Source organism: Chinchilla lanigera, unplaced genomic scaffold (assembly GCF_000276665.1).
Source record: "Chinchilla lanigera isolate Chin_1 unplaced genomic scaffold, ChiLan1.0 scaffold00023, whole genome shotgun sequence".
NCBI classification, from domain to species: Eukaryota; Metazoa; Chordata; class Mammalia; order Rodentia; family Chinchillidae; genus Chinchilla; species Chinchilla lanigera.
The window spans coordinates 15352616-15374949 of NW_004955424.1; the positions used below are offsets into that span (position 1 = coordinate 15352616).

The 22334-nt window shown below is 43.9% G+C and overlaps 1 protein-coding gene across 1 annotated transcript in view; it reads right to left on the reverse strand.

Moving 5' to 3' along the window:
• The window catches only part of Anxa4 (annexin A4), a 65533-nt gene that overhangs the window by 29012 nt on the left and 14187 nt on the right, over window positions 1–22334 (reverse strand). The window contains exon 2 of the mRNA XM_005385639.1: window positions 5801–5853. Within this exon, the coding sequence (XP_005385696.1) occupies window positions 5801–5809 (9 nt within the window). The 5' untranslated portion in view covers window positions 5810–5853. The remainder of the gene's footprint in view (window positions 1–5800; window positions 5854–22334) is intronic.

Genomic DNA, 22334 nt, shown 5'->3' on the forward strand with positions numbered 1-22334 from the left:
TGTATGCTATAAAACTTCTTACAGAATAAACTTCAGTATGCAGTTGCAGTTGCAAACTTGGCTCTTGCTGCTCTGCATCCCCTGTGTCCTGGTTTTGTGTGTGCCTCTACCCCGGGCCCCGAGTGCAGCAGACACTCACAGATACCCAAGACCACACAAATACCATGAACCCCAGACCGTAGTGTTCCGTACCGGTCAGGTACCCACCCTCTTTCTCTCTGAGTGCGTACTTCTTTGACTCTGCCTCGTAAATCTTCCTGTGTGTCTCATGGATGTGTCCTGAAATGCTTTTCTCTGACAATGTGTTAAGAACCTGCCTGGAGCCAGACATGGCCGCACACACCTGTAGTACCAGAACTCTGTGAGGCTGAGGCAGGAAGATTACAAGTTCAAACTCTGCACTGGCAAAGTAACAAGACTCTGACTCAAAATGAAAAAAATAAAAAGGGGGCTGAGACTAGCTCAGAGCAGAGGCTTTGGGTTCGATTTCCAGTACCACAAACAAAAAGAACCTGCCCAAGGTGAGTGAAAGTCCCTATCATGTCCTTAGGGGACAAAGTACAGCACTGCAGTGAGACAGACCCGGGTTTGTATCCGGTCTGCAAACCTTCCTAGTTGCACGGCCTACAGAAAGTTTCTTTTTTCCAACCTGTGTGTTGGGAATAATCATAACAACTCACAAGATGGTTGTAATAATTAAACAGGATAATATAGAAACGTATTTGGCATAGAACCCAGAAAAAAGTAAATACTAAAACAAAAACTCAAACTGGATTGCTATCAATACTCCACCACCATCATCATCATTTAAATATGACTTCAACCACACTGCCGTAATAAGTAGTGAGTTGTGTTTTTTTTTTTGTTTTTGTCTCTTTGAGACAGGGTCTCGCCATGCAGTTCATGCTGGCCTTGAGCTCACTTTGTAGCCCAGGCTGGTCTTGAACTCCCAGTGATCCTCCTGCCTCAGCCTCCTGAGTGCTGGGATTACAGGCGTGCGCTACCATGCCCAGCAACACTGACATTCGTTTATGTCTTTCTGATAATACTCTCCAGTGCAAGCCTATAGGGGATGCCAAAGCAGAAACTAGACAGAGCATTTGTACAAGATGACAAAACTGTAAACTAGAGCTAAAGGTTTCTGGTAATTTAATTAATGTCCAAGGACATGGTATGCACCACGAAAGGAATGCAGGATTTTTATGCCCTCATGTTCTCTGGCAAACAAGACTTGAGTTCTATGTTCTAGACCTCCTTGTGTGAAACTCTGAGAGCCATGGTGAGCACATCAGCCCATTCAAGTCCTCAGGTGTCACAGAGCATGGGCCTTCTCTGTTGAAATGCCAGGCTTTCCCATTCTGGAGGTGGTCAATATCCAGTACTTAAGCATCACCACCTCCATTACCGGGAGAAAGCAATAGAGATCCGCGACCTCAACTTCCTTGGGTGCTATTACCAGTTAAATACATTCCTCAAAAAAGACATGGGGAAGTCCTAACCCTCAGTACTTCAGCCTATAACCTTACTTGGAAATAGGGGCGCTGCAAGTGTTAGTAGTTAGAATGAGGTCATCCTGGAATACAGCGGCCCCTAAGGACAGCCCTAACCCAAGGCTATGCGAAGACAGAGGTGCACAAAGCAAACGCTGTAAGAAGACAAAGGCAGAGACTGGAGTTATGCAGCAGCGAGCAAGGAACACCTAAGCAGATCGAAAGGCTCAAGAGAGCCTGGGCCATGCTGACACTTTGATGCTGGGGTTTTAACTTTGAGAACTGTGATGCAATACATTTCTATTCTTTTCAGCCACCCAGTTTATGGCACTTGGTTACAGCAGCCGTAGGAATCTAACATAGGCCACTTATCTCCTTTCTTCTACTATTTATCAAACTGGTGAACTGCTGCCAAGATTCCAACATGGCTTCATTTAGCATTTTTTTTTTTTTTTTTGGAAGTGGGGTGCACAGCTGCTGGGGACCAAACCCAGGGCCTGGTGTGTGCTAAGCAAACACGACCATTGTGCTTCACTGCTAGCCCTAGAAAAACCTTTCTGAGTCAAACGTTTCCCAGGGGTCTTTTGGAACTGAAGCAATGAAATTTTTTTGGACGGTATTCAAACACTACACTGAACTTCACAGCACACCGGTGGCTGACAGATACTATTAGGAGATTAAAATTAATATATAACAAGACAAATCAATAGAGAGATGTGGTTCAGCATTATAAATGACTCTTTTCTTCCAGGAAAAAGCTCAAGAAATTTGTTCTTTGTTAGCCCTGTAAATATCCATATTGATTAAATTTTAGGGCATAATGTACCATCATCTGCTCAGGGAAGAGTGGGCTTCCACCCAGCGCCAGGAGGCTCACTGCAGGCACAGGAAACAGGGCATGCAGGAAAGGATGACAAGAGTGAATGACTAGAGATAGGTACCTATCACAACTGATGAGATATTAATTGGGAAGATGATAAGCATCAGGAAGATTAGAATTTAATACAGTGGAATACTACTGAGCACTAAAAAGGAATGGAGGAGCGAACCACACTTCCGTACAGCAACATGGGTGACCCGCAACAAATACAATGCTCAGGAAGAAGTGAGACACAAAGGGGTTCACGTTTTCTCATGCTACTTGTAGGATGTTTTTAGATCAGGCAAAGCTAATCGATAGGGATAACAAGCAAAACAGCGGTGGTGTTGAGGGCTGGAGTGGAGAGCGGAGTGCTGACTGGCCTGGAAAGGGCATAGGGGAGCTTCCTGCAGGAACAGAACGTCCTGTTCTGCCGGAGGAGTTGGCTGCAGGTGCACATTCACCTGTCAGAACTCCACTCATAACCTTAAAGGCTGTGCGTTTCACGATGTGCAATTTATACCTCCATGAAACAATTTTAAAATACTCAAATACAGTGGCTTTTTTTTTTGTCTTTTTGAGACAGAGTCTCACTATGCAGTGAAGGCTGGCCTTGAACTCACATTGTAGTCCAGACTGGCTTCGAACTTGCAGTGCTCCTGCTTCAGCCTCCCAAGTGCTGGGATTACAGGCATGAGCTACCATGCCTGGCTTACAACAGCTTTTTTTTTTTGTACTGGGAATCAAACTCAGAACCTTTCGCTTGCCAGACAGGCACTGTGCTGCTGAGCTATATCCCCGGCCCTTCTTCTTCTTTTTTTTTGAGGGGGGGCTTTTAAAGTATATAGTCATTTTTGGCTGGAGCAGTGGTACAACAATGTAATCCTAGGTACTCTGGAGGCTGAGGCAGGAAGATAGAAAATTTGAGACCAGACTGGGCAACTTATTATTATTATTATTATTTTTTGGTACCGGAAATCAAACTCATGACCTCAGGCTTGCCAGGCAAGTGTTTATGCCACTGAGCTACATTCCCGGCTGTGGGCAATTTATGGAGATCTCATCTCAAAATAAAATTTTAAAAGGGCTGGGTGTGTAACTTAGTGCTAGAGCTGTTGCCTAGCATGTACAAGGCCCTGGGCTCAAACCTGAGTGACTCAAAAACAAGTAAACAAGCCAGATGTGGTGACACAGGCCTGTAATCCCAGCACTTGGGAGGCTGAGGCAGGAAGATCATTGTAAGCTCGAGACCACCCTGGGCTACAAAGTAAGCGCAAAGCCAGGCTGAACTGCATAGTGAGACCCTGTCTGAAAAAGACCAAAAAAAAAAAAAAAAAAAAAAAAAAAAAAAAAAAAAAAAAAAAAAAAAAAAAAAAAAAAAAAAAAAAAAAAAAAAAAAAAAAATCTTTATTTTATTGTATTTTTTGTCCTTTTGAGACAGGATCTCGCAATGCAGTTCAGGCTGGCCTTGAGCTCACTTTGTAGCTCAGGCTGGTCTCGAACTCACAACGATCCACCTGCCTCAGCCTCCCGAGTGCTGGGATTACAGGCATGTGTCATCATGCCCGGTTAAAATAATCTTTAAAATTAAAATATATTGAGTAAAAAATTTCACTATACTAGAGTAAGTAATTTTAATGAACTATAAAATACATTAGAGTAAATAATTTTAACATTATATAACATGTTGTACAAACATAAATTAGTGTAGATTAAAATGAAAAAATAATTTCCTTTTTTTGGCAGTAGAGGGCATTGAACACATGGCCTTACACATGTTAGGCAAGTGCTTCACTACTGAGCTATATCCTAGGCCTTTTTATTTTTAAATGTTGAGGCAGGGTTTTGCTAAATTGCCCAGGCTGGGCTTGAACTTGCAATCCTCCAGCTTTAGCTTCTAGGGTAGCTGGGATTACAGGTGTGTGCCACCACATCTGGCTAACATGTAACTTTTGTATCTTATTTCATTTATCATTTTATTCTAAGTATTTTCCTATACTAACTGGGCAGTGGGAAGCAGAACACATAACTATGATTTGTGCTTTTATTACTGTTATTTACCATTTTCCATATAAGTAGGGTCTACAACGAAATGATGGAAAAAAGTCGGGAATTTCCGTATTGTAACTATATCACATGGTTCTCTTTCAAAGTGTCCTTTTTCTATCCAGTGAGATGACAGTCGTGATGAAAAGCAGGCTCTGGGAGGAAAGATGAGAGCAACTGAGGTAATTCTGCCGCGTACACTCATGGGTCACTTAGCTGCAGCCTTCACACACAGAAGAGAAGGAGTACCCCACTCATTTTGGGTCCCCAGAGCCGACCGCCACCTCTGTACAAAGCAGGGCTACCATAAACACTTCTGTATGAAATGTTTGCAAATTTCAAGTTAAAGCATAATAGACTTGAAGTCAGACATGAGTCTTTGACTTATTCAGAAAGAAAATTCTAAAATCTCTAATGTCAAAATGGATTTTCAGGCTGGGTGTGGTGGCACATGCCTGTAATCCCAGCACCCGGGAGACTGAGGCAGGAGGATTGTCTCGAGTTTGAGACCAGCCTGGGCTACAAAGTGAGCTCAAGGCCAGGCTGAACTGCATAAAGAAAACAAGTCTCAAAAAGACCACAAAAAAAAAAAAAAAAAAAAGGAAAGGATTTTCAAGAGTGTATTACTGTGTGTCCCGAATGGTTTATTCATCTATCTTCCTAAAGGAAAGCATCTAGAGCTGGTGGGATCTCCAGTTCCTCTCCAGGTATAAGGTTCTCCCTCTATTTATTATTCTCTCCCAGAAGACCAAGGATCTAAACTGTCCACCTGTTCAGAACCTTCTTTGGGTGGAGGAGAGCAGATGGCCAGCCTTCGGCCGAGACATGCTTGCAGCTGAGGGGCTCAGCTTCCAGCTCAGTGCTAAACTTTACAAACTTTCAAAGAGATCCAATTCCATGCCTGTTGCAAAGATCAGATAACCAAATCTTGGGGAGTCGATCACAGTGGAGCGCAGCAGAGGGAAGAGACAGATGGTGCATATCAGCATTGCTAAGAAACACCCCTGCCCAGGAGCCAGGAGTGACCCGGCTACCCAAACGTCAACAGTAGTCGTCTCCTGCTGATAGAACCTGCCAAATAAAAGCTTTTCCCTTTTGTTTGCCTAAGTGCTTAAAATGAATACGGAGTGCTCTACAGATAGAAAACTGTAACTGGTTTCTGTCTTCTCAGGATGTTAAAAGGATTCTGTCTTTGAATTAATTTTTGGAGTCAAGTCACTCAGCACTCTTGAAAGAAATGAAAATGATGCTCAAAAAAAGGGGGTGGGTAATAAACAGCCTTTCCCTGTCCTTCTCCCGCCCTCGTGTTGAGCAAATGCTTTTAAGCCAACAATCCCTGAGTACACATCCTGTACCTGTCGGCGGCTGGCACGGGGCGGGGGAGGCACTCCACTGGGGCACTTACCATGGCCATGTTTCTGTGTCAAGATCCAAAGTTCAATCACCCAGCAGAAGTTCCTGTGTGAAAAAAGCAGAGGCGAATTTACCGGGTTAAGGGAAGCGGTGTTAAAAGCACTAGTCAGGACATCTTATCATTAGCATGAGTTTAAGCCGAGGGAAATGACACATAACTTCATCAGAAGATCAGCTATGGATTAGCCAAAGATACAAGAGCCAGACTCATCATTTAAAAAAAAAATCTGCTAAAACAGTTGCGTTTATTATGCCAACAAACCGGTTCCTACTTGCTGCTCTGTTTGGAGACGCACACTACAGAAATGATTCCTGTTTTGTTAGGGTGAAACACCGTGACTGGTACTCAGACCAGAGAAAGACTGTGGACTGCATGCTCTGGTGGGCCAGAAGAGGCGTCCCCTGGCAGAGAAGAGAAGAGGTAATTGGTGTGCACCAGGGAAAAGTACAACACCCCAGCCTACAAATGGGGTGTGCACGGGTGCATGTGTTGACAGGCCAGCAGCACAGCCAACATTACAATATGTGCTTTTTTTTTTTTTTTTCTTTGTCTGTTTGAGACTGGGTCTCGCTATGCAGTTCAGGCTGGCCTTGAGCGCACTTTGTAGCCCAGGCTGGTCTCGAACTCCCAACAATCCTCCTGCTTCAGCCTCCCCGAGTGCTGGGATTACAGGCGTGCGCCACCACGCCCGGCTGAATATGTGCATTTCACAAAGTCTGTTTTCACTGCCATCAACTCAGGATTAAAGAAGGTTCTTCCCTTTGTTTTAGTTCCACTCAAAAATCTGTCCTCAGTTTCCAGCCCCTCTTTCATCAAAAAGACTTGAGGGGCTGGGGATTTAGCTCAGCGGCAAAGCACCTGCCTGGCAAGCACAAGGTCGTGAGTTCAATTCCTGGTACTGGAAGAAAAGACAAAAAGACAAAAAAAAAAAAAAAAAAAAAGACTTGAATCTTAATACATTTTTTAGTTATTCAGAATGCAAGAAACACCTTCACTGTAGTCTAGGACTGTTTTATGGGGTTCTCATGCTACACAGGCAGGTCCCTTCTCCCATAGCTAAGCCATGCGGACAAGGTAACTTCTCTAAGTGTTTAGTGAGATTCTTGACACCAAGAGCTGCCCTAGAACATAAGTTTAGGCATCCTGGGAGCTTGTTAAAAACGCAGAATCTCAAGCACCCACCACCAGACCTCCTGCCAGAATCCTTATTTTAATAAGACTCCACAAACATTTGTCTGCACAGTAGTTTGAAGAACGCTGGCCTGGATAGCTTGCCCACGCAGTACCTTTCAGTAATAACTAAGTCCCTCTCAGTTCAGTTCATTACCACTTAAGCCCTGTTTGGATCTGTTCACTTCTTCTCCTGTCGCTTTCTCTGCCCCCACCCCCCCCCCCCCCACCCCCGCTTCCTGGTTTTCCCACATTCATTGCAGGGTGGCCTTGAATTACAAGGGAGTTCAGTTCCTTCCTAGAGGAAAAGCCAACTGGTTCTAGGGCGCTACCTGAGCAAAGGTAGGTCTTTTGCTACTTGCAGAGAAATGGCATAATGAGAGAAATGTTTTAGCAAGGCACCACGCTACACAGAAGACTGAGTGAGCAAGAATAGCGTGAGGGACAAGGGTCAGGAAGGCTTGGGAGATGGTGACAGTCACAGCCAGGAGAGGGGAAGCTCTGAGAGGGTGTGGAACTGGGGCTATGACACACAGCGATGTTTGGGAGCAAGGCTTTATTAGCTGGATCGACTCGTGGGCTATATAAATTTATTCACTGAATCGCTAGATATTCACAAAGCACCTCTGTGTTCCAGGTACTATTCTAATTGGTAGAGATAATGCAGTGAATATGATAAAGAACCTGCCTTTATGGAGCTCACAGTCTAGTGGGAGAGAAGGACAAAAAATAAACATATTCATTAATGGCATAGAGCAGGTATCCACAAACTACAGGAGCTCATGGGTGGAATCCTGCTTTTGTAGCCTACAACAGTTTTCACATAGTTGACAGAAAAAAAAAAAACAAAAAACACCAAAAGAATATTTCATGATAAGCGGGAATTATGTGCAATTGAAATTTTAGTATTTCTACATATGTCTCATAGCTGCCTCCCTTCATTTTAAGTTTGGCTTAAACATTTCTCCATATATATGGTGAACTACAACCTAACTTGTACAAATGGACTGCAACCTACCCTTGTAACAAACAGCTGAGTCTCAGCCAATCACACATGGGCAACTGTTCAAACCATTTTCAAATAATACAGATGAGAGCTGTAATCAATCAGACTGTCTCAGTACCTCACTTCCATTTTCTGTATATCACTTCCTCTTCTCTGGCTTTAAATAAAACCTGGCCATGGTACAGACCCAGGCATTCTGAACTGTTTCTGATCCAGGCTGCGGCCTGATCTGCAAAACTAGATTTATTGTAATTTTGTCTTTTAAGAGTTGCCATAAATACAGATAGATTTACTGGCACACCGCCATACACACTTGTTTATATATTATCTGGGCTGCTTTTATGCTGCCAAAGCAGACATGAGTAATTATGACAGACCATAGGCACCACAAAGGTATCCTGCCCTTCACAGGAAATGTTTGCTGAGCCCTGAGATGGAGGATGACGTGACAGGGTTACCAGGAGGGAGCGGGTCTGGACAGAGTGATCTTGACGGCTTCTCTGAGGAGACAACATCTGGACTGAATGAAGTCCCGAAGGGGCCAGTCGTTCAAAGTTCTGCAGGAGAACTCTTTCAGGTAGAGGAAGCACTTCGTGCAAAGGGCCTGACACAGAAATAAGTTTACTGTGTGTAAAGGAAAAACAAAAGCCTCTGGAACAGAGGGTAGAGCGGTATGAAATGAAAATGATCATGGCTATGTGGGCCACCCTAGCAAATAATTCAACACAACACAGGGGCTGCGGAACCTCTGGTTTGTGGCAGGTCAGTCAAAAGCACAACCTAGACTTGAGACTGGCCTCTGAGATGGGGGAAGGACCGAGCCCTCAACCTATGAAGTCTGACACTAACTCCAGGTAGACAGTGTCAGAATTGAGTTCCAGTGGACAGAGCACCCGACTGTCCACAGAGAACTGAAGAAATGCTTAGGGTGGGAATTCCCTCTCTGCCACCATCTGGCCACTGGAGCTCAGATCACAATACCCTCAGGTATGGGGATTTGGTATTCAGAGTGTTTGGAACCAGAGGAGAATCGAAGACCTCAGAAGCAGCTCAAGAACCAAGGTTTCTCTGATTTCCTGCTCTCCTGCCTCTTACCTGTCTTGGTTTCTCACAAAGTCAGCCGCAGAAACCAGAATTCCTCTTTGCTAAGGCAGGTCATGAGAAATGGAAACTCTCTCCCCTCCGAAACAAGCCACAAGGCTCAGAATTTACTCTAACCTTCCTCTACTTCCCTGTGTAGGAACTGGCCATAAAGAAAACCTTTGACCGGTGCTGTACGATAGATCACAAGACACCATTCCATAGGGGTCCTCCCCTGTACCCAGGAAGAAGGAATGCTACACAGGGCCCAAGGAGAATCTGAACAGACGGGTCTTGCTGGGTCTCCTCCCTCAGTTTATTATCATTAGGTCAAATCCTTCTGTCCAGTTGCATTTGTACACGGCTGTCCATTCTTCATCAAACCTAAGCATAAAACCAACACTGTCCTTGGGAGGTCTTCATTTCTGAAGGCTTTTGTGTCATGCAAAACTTTGAGTACATGAAAGTTGCTATGTTTTTCTTTTATTAATTGTCTTTTTTGTTGTAGGAGTAATGGCTGTGACCTTTATAATCTATCACATCTCCATACAGTGCCAAAACGAAGTGTTAAGTGTCGACTCTCTGTATCCAGAGGGGGCAGGCTCCAGGACTTGGGTACCAAAACCCCTTGATGTTATATCCTCATATAAAATGTATAGCATTTGCCTACACATCCTCCCATGTACTTTAAATCTATACACATCCTCCCATGTACTTTAAATTATCTGTTATTACTTAAATACCTAAGACAATGCAAATGTTATATAAATATTGTTAAACTATATTGTTCAGGGAATAATGACAAGAAAAAACATCCATACATATTCAATGCACACCCAAAATTTGTTAAAATACGCTTTCAATCTGTAGTTCATTGAATCCATGGATGTAGAACCTGTGGGTATGGAAGGCCTACTACACTGGAAAACATAGTTTATTTTCCCATTCAGTTGGTGCCATAGGCTCACAGAAGCATGGCTTGGGAAGAGGAGGGATGAAAGCATGGGAAATAAGGAGAGCCTCTGAGATGGGCTTCATCAGTTTATTTTAAAATGCAGACAGCACACAGTGTAAAGTACATAGAGGCAGGTGTTGTATATTTATCTAAGTTTTATAATAGCTGTTGTATGTTTACTTTTTATGTGTACCAAATGAGTTTCTAAATAGACTAAAGAAGTGTAGCTAGAATGTGATACTCCTAGTCTTCCTCACCAGCTACCAGACTGTACCCGTACATTTAGTCCACAGAACTGAATTCTAGCAGTGTCTGGCTCCTAGTAAGGCCCACGGGACTCGGCAGAAAAGAAGAGAGAGGGAAGGAAAGAACTGCCTCCCTGAATTGCTGTAGGCCTTGTCTTAGCTACACAAAAGGTCCACCCTCAGGGATGAAAGGCCTTGCTTCTAGAAGCTTCTACTACAAAAGCCTCCCACTTTCCCCTCCTGCCCCACAGTGCCCTGCTCTTCACAGAGCCACTGCAGGAAGCTTTCTGCCCTCTCAGCTTCCTTGATTCCTTTGTTCTCTCTCGCTGAGGCCTTCCTACAGGACCATAAACGGAACAGTGTGAGCAGGTTCACAATGACTCAGACTTTCTACTGGGCTTTTAAAAGTTGCTCCTCAGAGGGGGCAAAATCACCAGAAACTATGCCTCAGTTTTTAAGCTCTGCAGAATGCAAGTGCACTCACATTTCAGGGGTGGGTTCAAATGATCCCGAAAGCATCAGGACTCTTTCAAGATGGGAGGGCGAAGACTGAAAGAAATGCATGTTTTGGTGGGTGATGGCTAAAAAGCCTGGGGTGTACAGTATGTGGGTGGGGCACTGCCCTTTCCTAACAGTGTCAGAACTCTACTAACCAGGGCTCAGGGTGGAATTTTAGACACAGTTTTAGAACAGCTGAAAGGCAGCTGGAACCTAAATGTGTGACCTATGCCAATAGCAGTTACATAGGGAAAAATAAGTAAACTAGTGCAACCTACGTCAGGCAAGATTACACAAATTCAGAAATAATTTACAATGGACTCATACAGAGAAATTAGGTATGCTGAGAGTACATCTCTTTGATTTTCCAGGTGATTGTCCAGAAGAATAATTGTCCTCTGGCTGTACTGTTGGCAGCGTACTCATCTCTGTACCAGCCAGGCGCTGACTCAAGTACAGTTTCTTCTGCCTTTGTGGCGGGCAGACAATGGGAACGCGGAACGAGGACCTCTGATTTCAAGTACAGTTCAGTGGGCCATTTAGAGGCAACAGTGTGGTGCTTTCTGTTCTCTTACCTAGAATTTGGAAAGCAGGAAAAGTAGGTATTTCCCACCCTTAAACATTAGAAAGTAAAATCAGCCAGTAGCCATCAAAACAAAAATATGCAAACTCATGTCAAGGAGAACAAATGGCTCTTGGGCTGAAGCAGGCCTGCTGAAAGGTGTTAGCATATTTAGAGAAAAATTGTGTTCACCAGCCCTGCAAGAAGCTCCATTCAGTCCTGGCACAAAGACTTACTTTAAAATATTCACCACACCCTTGGGCATGGTGGCGCCCCCCTATAATCCCAGCACTTAGGAGGCTGAGTCTGAGGCCAGGCTGGGCTACAAAGTGAGTTCAAGGCCAGCCTAAAGTGCATAGCAAGGCCCAATATCAAATAGACCCGAAAAAGAAAAAGAAAAAAATTCACCACACCACTGTCCTAAGGAGTGCCGGGCATGTCCTCACTTCAAAGAGGAATTTTACCCCTCTAGTACGCTTCTGGTCTCCCAGCTGTGAACTCAACTTTGCGCTACAATTTGGCTTTTGATGTGGTTGTGTCTACAAGTACTGGAGCATGACGATTTTTGTATATGTAATAATCTACTCCTTAATGTAAATAAGCTGTGTGTGTGTGTGTGTGTGTGTGTGTGTGTGTGTGTAAACCTGTCCCTGGGGTTGAACCCCTTCTGGGTGCGCCGATGAATACAATTTCTCTGTAGTGAATTCACCCTGGAAATGGACACTTTCTTAGAGACCCAAACTTAATGGGTGGCCTCCGTTCAAGTTCACGACACAGACCCACATCCCAGGACAGTCAATCTGAGCCTTTGTCATGAAGGGATTTGCTGTCTGGGGCACATTCTTACTCTGGCAAATTCTCCTTTCCCTAGAAGATCACATGTGAGTGAGTCAGTCACTATTTTTCTTTGGTGCATGGTTTCATTTACATCCCACAAGGATGACAAATTTAGACTTTCAGCCTGGGATGTGTAGAGGGTGTGATGGGGCCCCACCCAAGCACTGAAAGACTTGCAAAACTGCCAAGAAACAGGAAAATAAAAGCAACTCTTTTCTCCTTTTCTTGGAACTTAGATCCTTCTAAAGCAAGTTTTGTTGCAGTGATAGGATTTCACTCAGAGATGATAAATATATTCAAACCTTTATTCAAAGCATAGTATGTAAGCTAAATAAATGTAAATTTGGAAACCTGTGTTAAATAAAGTTGTTTAGACCGAGCGCCTGCTGGGCCCCAACAGATCAGACCAAAGTGGACTTACTCATGCTAAGTGCTGTGTAGTCAGACTGAAACTTTCTTTCTTTCTTTTTTTCTTCCTTTCTTTCTTTCTTTCTTTCTTTCTTTCTTTCTTTCTTTCTTTCTTTCTTTCTTTCTTTCTTTCTTGAGGCAGGGTCTCACTATGCAGTTTAGGCTGGCCTTGAGCTCACTTTGTAGCCCAGGCTGGTCTCGAACTTGCAACGATCCTCCTGCCTCAGCCTCCCAAGTGCCGGGATTACAGGCATGTGCCACCACGCCTGGCCTTGAAACTTTCAAAACAGGAAAATATCCAAACATGCCAGTTTTTCAAAAACAAGACAGGAGATTCCCAGCAAACAGTCAAGAAAAAAGCCCTTTCAACTTAAGCCTGCACAATAAGAATTTCTCTCTGCTTTAACCTTTAAAGGAAAGTAATATAAAGTTACTCATTTGCTTTGTGTGTGTGTTATGTTATTTCCTTGTGCCTGCTCAAGCTATCTTACAAAAATAGTTTGGTCATCACGAGTGGCACTCCCTCTCCTTTGTAGCCTGGAATCTTCCTGATTGATAAAAGCCAGTGAGATATTTCCACTAAATTTGTTGAGATTTTTTTCTCCTAACATTTGCCTGCTAAGCTATTTTAGATAAGAATCTGCTCAACCCAGAGCCTAATAACTTGACAATCCTTTGTTCAAAATTTGGTCACTTAGTCACACTATTGTAAACAATTTCAACCCACAAATTAAAAAACACACATTTTACATATAATTTGAAACAGATTTTACATACAATTTAAGATATCCTGACTCATTCTCCAATCTTCTTGTTCCCGCATCGTCCCAGTCTACTGAAGTTTTTAATTAATGGCAATGACTCCTTTGTCTAAAAATAGTCAAGAAACATTTATTGACTTCTTCCACATTATTTTCACTCATCTTCCCAATAACCTTCTGATTTTAAGGCCTATTTTTTTCTTCTTCTGCTTTTTGTTTTTGTTATCTGAGTGGCTCCTACCACCACCTATGGACTAGAGACATTTAGAATTGGGTTGGTTGGATGTTGGCGGTGGTCATTTCTCTCTCTCTTTCTTTCCCTCTTTCTCTGTTTCGCTTCTTTCTCCTGTTCTTTTTTCTTTTTTTGTCATTTTGAGACAGGGTCTCCCTATGCAGTTCAGGCTGGCCTTGAGCTCACTTTGTAGCCCAGGCTGGCCTCGAACTCACAATAACCCTCCTGCCTCCACCTTCTCCCGAGTGCTGGGATTAAAGGCGTGCACCACCACGCCCAGCCTTTCTCCTGTTCTGCCTTTTAATCTGAGACAAAATAGGTTCTCTTCCTCTAAGGCCAGTGTCATGGAAACAAGAAGTTGATCTACTGACAACACTGATTATTGCTCACTGTCATGGGACCTCTTGGGACTGATACAATAGTTTCACTGATGTTTCAGGTTCATTCCTTCCGTCATCCAACTAATATTATCTGAACAGCTGCTCCATGCCCAGTACTGGTGTAGGTGTTAATAGGCGCACTTTAATATCCACCACTATAGCCTTCATCACAGAACACCATCCCCTGTGCCTTATGTATTCCAGAAAATCCTATCACTGAAACAAACATCTTGAGGCTGTTGGTGACGGCTTGCCCTTCTTTCTGCTGCAAGGACTGTCCCGCCAACGCTTCTTAGCGGTCACTTCTAGCTCTGGTCCTGGTCCCTCTGCTCACAGGGCTCGCTCCTCCATAGGAGCTTTGCAACTGACAAGTAGATCTGGGCATCAGGAAAGCCAGCTTTACATTCCTTGTTCTGTCCTCTGGAGCCAGTGGGACTTTATTTCTAATACTGACCATTGAGTTGTATTGAATATCAGGTATTTTGTCACTACTATATCATTTTGTTCTTATTACCTACTGAACCTGGTGTGACAACTTAAACTTTAGAGAAGTTAAGCATGGGGCCCCAGTCATTCACACGAGATGATACGAAAAATGTTTCCACAGATCTGACGCCAGAGACTTTTACGTCACACCAAGCCAAGTACGTGTGTGCACAGACATATACAATTAAGGTAAAGGCAGATGATAACCCTAGAAGCTTTCAGAATAGTCATGGAGGAAAAACGTCACATTAGCATGTTTCCTGCTGAGTTAAATGCTTGCTTGTTCTTCATAGTTTTAAAAACAAAACAACTACAAAAATATTCCTGTTGGGGGCCACAAGTTGTTTTGTTTTGATTTGTTTCTGAAGAACTGGCACGTTTGGATATTTTCCTGTTTTTTAAAATTTCAGGCTGACTACGCGGCACTTAGCGTGAATGAGTCTACTTTGGTCTTATCTGTTGAGACCCAGCAGGGGCTCGGCCTAAACAATTTTAACACAGGTTTCCAAATTTGCATTTACTTAGCTTATATAATATGCTCTGAATAAAGGTTTGAATATGTTTAGCATCTCTCACTTATCGCTGCAACAAAACTTGCTTTAGAAGGACCTAAAATATTCCTGTTGGGGGCTCGTTTTACATACTTCCCTAAGGGATGAGCAGAGGCTTGGGATGACTGGGATCACCCTTCTGAGATTTCCCATTATCCCCTTAGGGGCGGGCCACCTACTGAAACTAAGACTAAGACTAAGACTAGGATGGCTAGGACTAAAAATAAAGATGCTCCAGGACGAGATCCTCACTGGTTTAAAATCATCACTGCCCCGAGTCATCCGGTAATCCCGTCCTGCGTTACTAAATGTGTTTCTGTTTTTTCTTCATCCTTCACTGTACCCTCCTACAGACACTTGGGGATCTTGGCCAGGTCCCCAATATACTCCTCTCCCAGATTAATGTGATAAAACTGGGCTACACATCCAGTCGAGATCAAAGCAGGTGACCATGTAAGGACAGCAGCACGTTTCTAACTCCCGCCTGCTCCTGCCGGAGTCCAGCCACACACAGCCTTTTCGGTAGGCGAATGTGACACAGCTCTGAGAAGATTCCCTTGTGAGAACACACACACACACACGGTCAGAGCAGTGCTGCTTCCAGGGGAGCGGGCACAAGGGCTGAGAGGGCCTGTACATCCTGCGTCCTGCCTTAGGACAGAACAGGGCCAGCATGGTGTTAATGCCAGTGGGGAAACCCTCCGCTTAGTCTGCATCCAGTGAGAGGAGGTTAGACACACGAGCCCACTGGGGCCACCAATATTAATGCTATCCAATAGGCACCAGGGGCAGGAGAAAGGAAGTGCAGAAATAGCTCTTCGAGGTCTTGCTATGAACTGGAAACATGGCTCTCATTCAAAACCCAAGATGAGGTTGGCGCAGCTATGACATTGCTTTCAGGCTGCAGATGGCAGCTGTTTATAGGCTTAGAGGCACTGCCCCGCCAGACTTAACACACAACTCTTCTTTTGATCTCTCACAGTTGATTCTCCCGTCCTTCAGATCAAATCATCAAGCAAACTACAGCTGAAAGAGCAGTTCCAAGGCTGAGATGCTAGTACACTAGAGGAGAAATGGGAGGCGTTTTCCCCAGAAAAACGTGCATTTCTGCCAGGGTTATATTGTCAGGGTAGAAAAGAATTTAGAGCACGCTCAGCTCACTGCTTTGTTCTGTGGATCAGAAGGAACCCTTTCTAGAGGTGAGCGACAGGTCCATCTTCTGGGTAATGCATGTGGTAATGATGTGTTTGGTTTTCTTGACTGACCCAAAGGCTGAAAAGTTCTGGCATCATGGGCAGTACAGCTATCCTAGGACACAGAGTCCACATCATCCTTCTGATGGGAAACAGCACAGGAAGGTCCAGGTCTAGGGATGGTGCAGCCAACTTCCCAGCTTAGTTGCTAATTTCACGTAACTGCCATTCGGATAAGTGGGAACTTCTCCAATGACCACACCACCTTCCCTCCATAACGAAGTAGTGGAGCACTGGAGTAGAATCACTTGGATTTCCAGGTCTACACATATACCCTAGGCATGTGATTTGGGCCACGGTATAGTTTCTCAGGCCTCGCCTTCCTCCTTGGTTATATGAGATTAAAAACAATAGTTTCAACTCGGCCATGCAGGTGCATACCTGTAATCCCAGCGCTCTGAAAGCTGAGGCAGGAGGATCACAAGCTCAAGACCAGCCTAGGCAACTTTGTGAGGCCCTGTTTCAAAATAAAATTTCAAAAGGAATGGGGATATAGCTCAGAGCTCCTTGGGTTTAAGCCTCAGTACCATGAAAAACAAAAACAAGCCTCTAACCTCTAACCATCTAGATGATTGCATTTTAAAGCATGTATAATGCCTCAGTCAAATAATATACATATGTACAACCTTGGAGGCTGACAATTTCCACTCAACAGAAGCATAACATTACCTTTCATTTAAACCCACACTAAGGCAAAATCCAATTCAGTGAAATCCAAAAATCCATATGGCTTTTGCACAGCCTTGTGGGTGAAACCATGTCTTCTCAGATTTAACAAGTATTTTAAGAGAAAATCTGTCAAGTACACTTAGGCTCTGCCACAGGGTTATGTCATGTTTCCCAATAGATTCTCAGAATTGTTTTAAAGTCAAGTGCGCAAGGAAACATAGAAGGTTACTTAACTCCATCTTCCTTCCTGGGGATTTAGCTCAGCGGCAAAAGCGCCTGCCTGGCAAGCGCAAGGTCGTGAGTTCGGTTCCTGGTACTGGAGAAAAACCAAAAAAAAAAAAAAAACCAAAAACTCCATCTTCCCTCTTCAGAAACACCACAAGTGGGGCTGGGGATATGCTCAGTGGTACAAGCACCTGCCTGGCAAGCACAAGGTCCTGAGTTCGATTCTTGGCACCAATAAAAAAAAGAAAAAAAAAAGAACAAAAGAAACACAAGTAACCTATTCCAGGCAGGAACCCCAATTGGCTGATCACATGGTACTGTCACTGCTCTCCTGGTCTTGCCTGTTTTATCCCTGGGGATTCTCCTATGTCATCTGCACATGGACCACCCTCTTCTCTCCTAATGGATCACAAACTGTAGGCCACCATATCCTGACACCCAGATTCCAAGGCGGGTCAGTACTCTTGGTACCTTCTCTTGTTTTAGTATCATAAATCTTAAGAGATAAAGCAAGTGCAGCTCATCAGAGCAAAGAGCCCTGAGACCAGCATATGGTCTTTGTTTTACAATCTTTCCTACATAAATTAAAATCTTCTCCATCTCTGTTTACAAAATCCTAGTGATGCTGGAAGGGAGTAGAGTAGACTGGATCTCAATAACAGACCTAAGTAAAGGCTGTGTGAAGAAAAAGGAAATTTGTATACTATTGGTGGGAAGGTAAATTAGCACAACCATTATGGAAAACTGTAAGGAGGTTCCTCAATAAACTAAAAATAGGACTACAGGTGTAGACCAGTAATAGAGAGCATGCAACCATGTGGACCAGGGTTCAATCCTCAGCACTACTACCAAACCAAACCAAACCAAATCAAACAAAACAAAACCTAAACCAAAAGTAGAATTACCACACGATCTAATAGTATCACTTCCCAGTATTTACCTATACATTTTTTTTTTTGTCTTGTTGAGACAGGGGCTCGCTATGCAGTTCAGGCTGGCCTTGAGCTCACTTTGTAGCCCAGGCTGGTCTTGAACTCGCAACAATTTTCCTGCCTTAGCCTCCCAAGTGCTGGGATTATAGGCATGTGCCACCACGCTTGGCCCCAGTATTTACCTAAAAGACTTGAAATTAGTGTGCTAAAGGATGTCTGCACCCCCATGTTCACTGTAGCACTGTTCACAACTAAGTTAAGGAATCAACCCAAGTGTTCATTGAGAGATGAACAGACAAGGAAGCAGTGGTCTATGACACAAGTGAATAATACTTAGCTTTAAAAAACAAAAAGTTTATCATCTGCAACAACGTGGACTGAAGTAGGGAACATTACGCTAAGTGAAATAAGCCAAGCACAGAGGTCTCTCATCTACTTGTCTAAGCACTACACACCCTCACTTAGGTGTGGGATCTAAAACAGTGGAACACAGAAAGCAGAGTGGAGAATGGGGGTTACTACAGGTTTAGGAGCGGGGGAAGAACAGGGAGCTAATGGTCAAAGGGCACAAAGCCTCAGTTAGACGGGAGGAACAGTGTGCTGCACGGTGTGAGTATAGTAAGTAACAATGTTTTGTACATCCCACATCCACTGAGAGTAAATTTCTAATGCTCCTACCACAAATAAAGCAAGTATTTGAGGAGATGTGGATGCCAATGGGCTTGATTTATGATGCACTGTATTCCTCAATCATAACATCATTTTGTACCCCACAGATACACACAATTATTTATGTTTTGTTTTTCTTTTTGAGACAGGGTCTCGCTATGCAGTTCAGGCTGGCCTTGAGCTCACTTTGTAGCCCAGGCTGGTCTCAAACTCGCAACGATCCTCCTGCCTCAGCCTCCTGAGTGTTGGGATTATAGGCATGCACCACCACACCCGGCAATACATACAATTATCATTTTTCTATTTAAAATCTTAAAATAAAATGCATGGACTGAAAATGTAGTTCAGTGGTAGAGCACTAGCTTAGCATGCATGAGCCCCTGGGTCACTTCCCAGTACTCAAAAAACCCATTTAAAATAAAAACTAAAGTCCAGGAGGAGCGTCAGCCATACAGCCAGGTTTCGAGTCATCCTCCTTGCTTTTCTCTGCTCATAGGTTGGAATGAGGCCTTACACGGCCCAGTCCTTTCCAGTTTTGAAGGCATAACACCACCACCTCTGTTTGCCCAAAAAGAAAGAAAATGCTCTTTCCACATGGACGGGAAGAGCAGCGTAGTTTTCCCCTACAGATTTACACAGTAAGTTGAGTGGAGAGTAAATACTACCCTCTCCAATGTCTCACTTTATCCTGAGGCCTCCACACCCAACAAGTGATCCAGTTCCAACTCTGTGGGCAGCTCCCCCTCACCCGTCAGCTTCCCTGGGCCAGGGCTGGGTTCTTCCCCAGATCTTTCCAGAATTCAAGCTGACTTTGGCAGAAGAACACACAAAAAACCAGAGCTGTCAGAATTCTTCCACAGCGGATTTCTGATTCATGAAGGGAACTTACTATTTCTGATGAAGCCTCTACTGATTTCTTGTTCAAATCCTCATGGAAAGGGTTGGGGGTACAGCTCAGTAGTAGAGCTTGACTAACATGAGCTTTTGGGTTCAGTTCTCCAAAGGCTCAAAGTACCCCAAAAAAACAAGCCCCCCAAATCCTCAGGAAGACATGGGGAAGAAAAGGAAGATTCTCATAAACAAACTGAAAAGACTGACAGGAAATAATATCTGAAGCCAGAGGAAATGATACTAACCTAAGGTAGATGTTGCTGAATGGAATGTGTGTGCGTGTGTGTACATGTGTGTGTGTGTGTGTGTGTGTGTGTGTGTGTGTGTGTGTGTGTGTGAGTTCTTTACCAGCTCTGCTGGTGAGGACCTACCCAAAGAAACGACATCCCACTCACTCCCTTCGCTCACTCAACGGGAAGCAAATAGGTACGACATGGGCCAATTACTGGCCCAATTCACTTTCAAACCTGCCAAGAGATGTTGGGGAGGAAACCAGGATGGCAGAAGAAATTCAGGGAGAGGAGAACTCTGACAGAAGTGTGTGCTAGGAGGCACATTGTATACTGCATATATACAATTGCTTTTCCTCAGAGAAAGTCATTAGGGGTAGAAAAAGCAGCAGAGAGGAACAAAGAGAAAACTTGGTAGGAACAGACACAAACCACTTGTCTCCTCCTGTAAAATTTATGCCAACACAGAAGGTACACAGGATGGGCCTGAGGGTGTTCTGTTCAGCTGTCTTTTGACAGACAGCATCGAGGTGTGTGAGAACCACAAGTCGCCTTGGTTACTGAGCAAGTGATAAGCAGCTGGTGATGAAGAAAACAAACTTTAAGCTTTGTATTTTTCTGTTAAATCTGGATTGCCTCTGCAGGGCTACATTTTACTTTAACCGTGTACACGCACAGTGTACCTCTCAGGCGCACAGCACCTTTTCTAGATCACATGCAGCCACTCATCTATTGGCAGCTTTCTCTACTTTTTTTTTTTTCCCACTGAGCTACATCTGCAGCCTTGTTTCAGTTTTAGAAGCAGGGTCTCACCAACTTGCCCAGGCTGGTCTCGAACCTGTGAACCTCAGGCCTCTGTCTGGCAGCATGCTGGGGGGTACGCATCTGATGATCTGGATCCAGGGACTATGGGGCCGCCACGGGTGGGGAGGCCAGGTTTGCTCTAATGGACCCCAGCGGATGCTCCCTAGAGACTCTCAGCCCCAGGCAAGGGGAGCTGAGACCAGACAGGTTCCGGCTGAGAGTCATCACCGATCCCGCCAGACCAGGGAGGGACGTGGAGATCAAGGGCTCCCAGCTCTTGGAGTGCCTGGGTCTGAGGGTCTCTTTCTCCACTTTGAGCACGGGGAAGTGCTCAGTACATTTAGGCAGTAGATCTAGACAAGCATTTCTCAAAAGAAGACATACAAATAATCAACATGTACCTGAAAGAATGTTCACCATCACTAATCATCAGGGAGATGCAACTCAACACCACAATGAGGTATTACCTCATCTCAGTAAGAACAGTTATTATAAAAAAGACTAAGGTACGTGCTGGTGAGGACGTGGCAAATGGGAACCACTGCACATCTGGTAGGAATGTCAGTGAGTACAACTATTATGGAAAATACAGAGTTTCCTCAAAATTAGAACTACCATGTGATCCAGAAACCCCACTACTGCGTGTACATTCACAGGAAATGAAGTCAGCCTGTCAAAGAAGTATCTCTACTCCTGTGCTCATCACTACTTACAATAGCCAAAAATGGAAACAACCTAGGTGTCCATCAACTGATAAATGGATAAAGAAAATGTAGCACATAGGGGCTGGGGATTTAGCTCAGCGGCAAAGCGCCTGCCTGGCAAGCGCAAGGTCGTGAGTTCGGTTCCCGGTACCGGAGAAAAACCCAAAAAAACAAAACAAAACAAAAAAAAAGAAAATGTAGCACATATACACATGGAATATTACTCAGCACATAAGAAGAATGGAATCCTACCAGTAATGGCAGCATGGCTGGAACTGGAGATTACTATGTTAAGTGAAATAAACTAGGTCGAGAAAGAAAAGCACTGCATGCTCTCACTCATATATGCAACCTGAAAAAGCTAATCTCAGAGAAAATGAAAGCAGAGGGTTGGTTACCAGCAGCCAGAGAGAGAAAGGTGGGAAGAACCGTCAGGAAAAGGTTGATCTGTGAGTGCTAAGTCGCAGCGGGACAGAAGCAAGAAGTTCTGCTGTACTGTTGCACAACTGGGTAACTAGAGAGAGTGAAAATGTACTATACATTTAAATACCAGAAGAAAGGATTTTTGAAAGTTTTCACTTCCAAGAAACAATAAATGTTTGAGGAGATAAATAATGTTTAACATGATTTAAACATTATGCAACGTACACATGCATTGAAACAATACAGGGTACCCTCTTAATATGTGGAATTTTAGTTTCAGTTAAAATAAAATTTTAAAAAATTAAAAGATGCCTCTTAAAACTAAGGATAGCTGAGACAAAAGATCTAAAGCACAAATAAAGATCTGGAGCCCACCCCCCAGCTCCTGACTGTGTGTGCTTCATTCCTTTGAGCACTTGAGCTCCCCTCTAGTGAGTCTTATTGATACTCTTTGTTTGTTTGTTTGTTTGTTTTCCTTCCGGTACCAGGAATCGAACTCGTGACCTTGCGCTTGCCAGGCAGGCACTGTGCCGCTGAGCTAAATCCCCAACCCT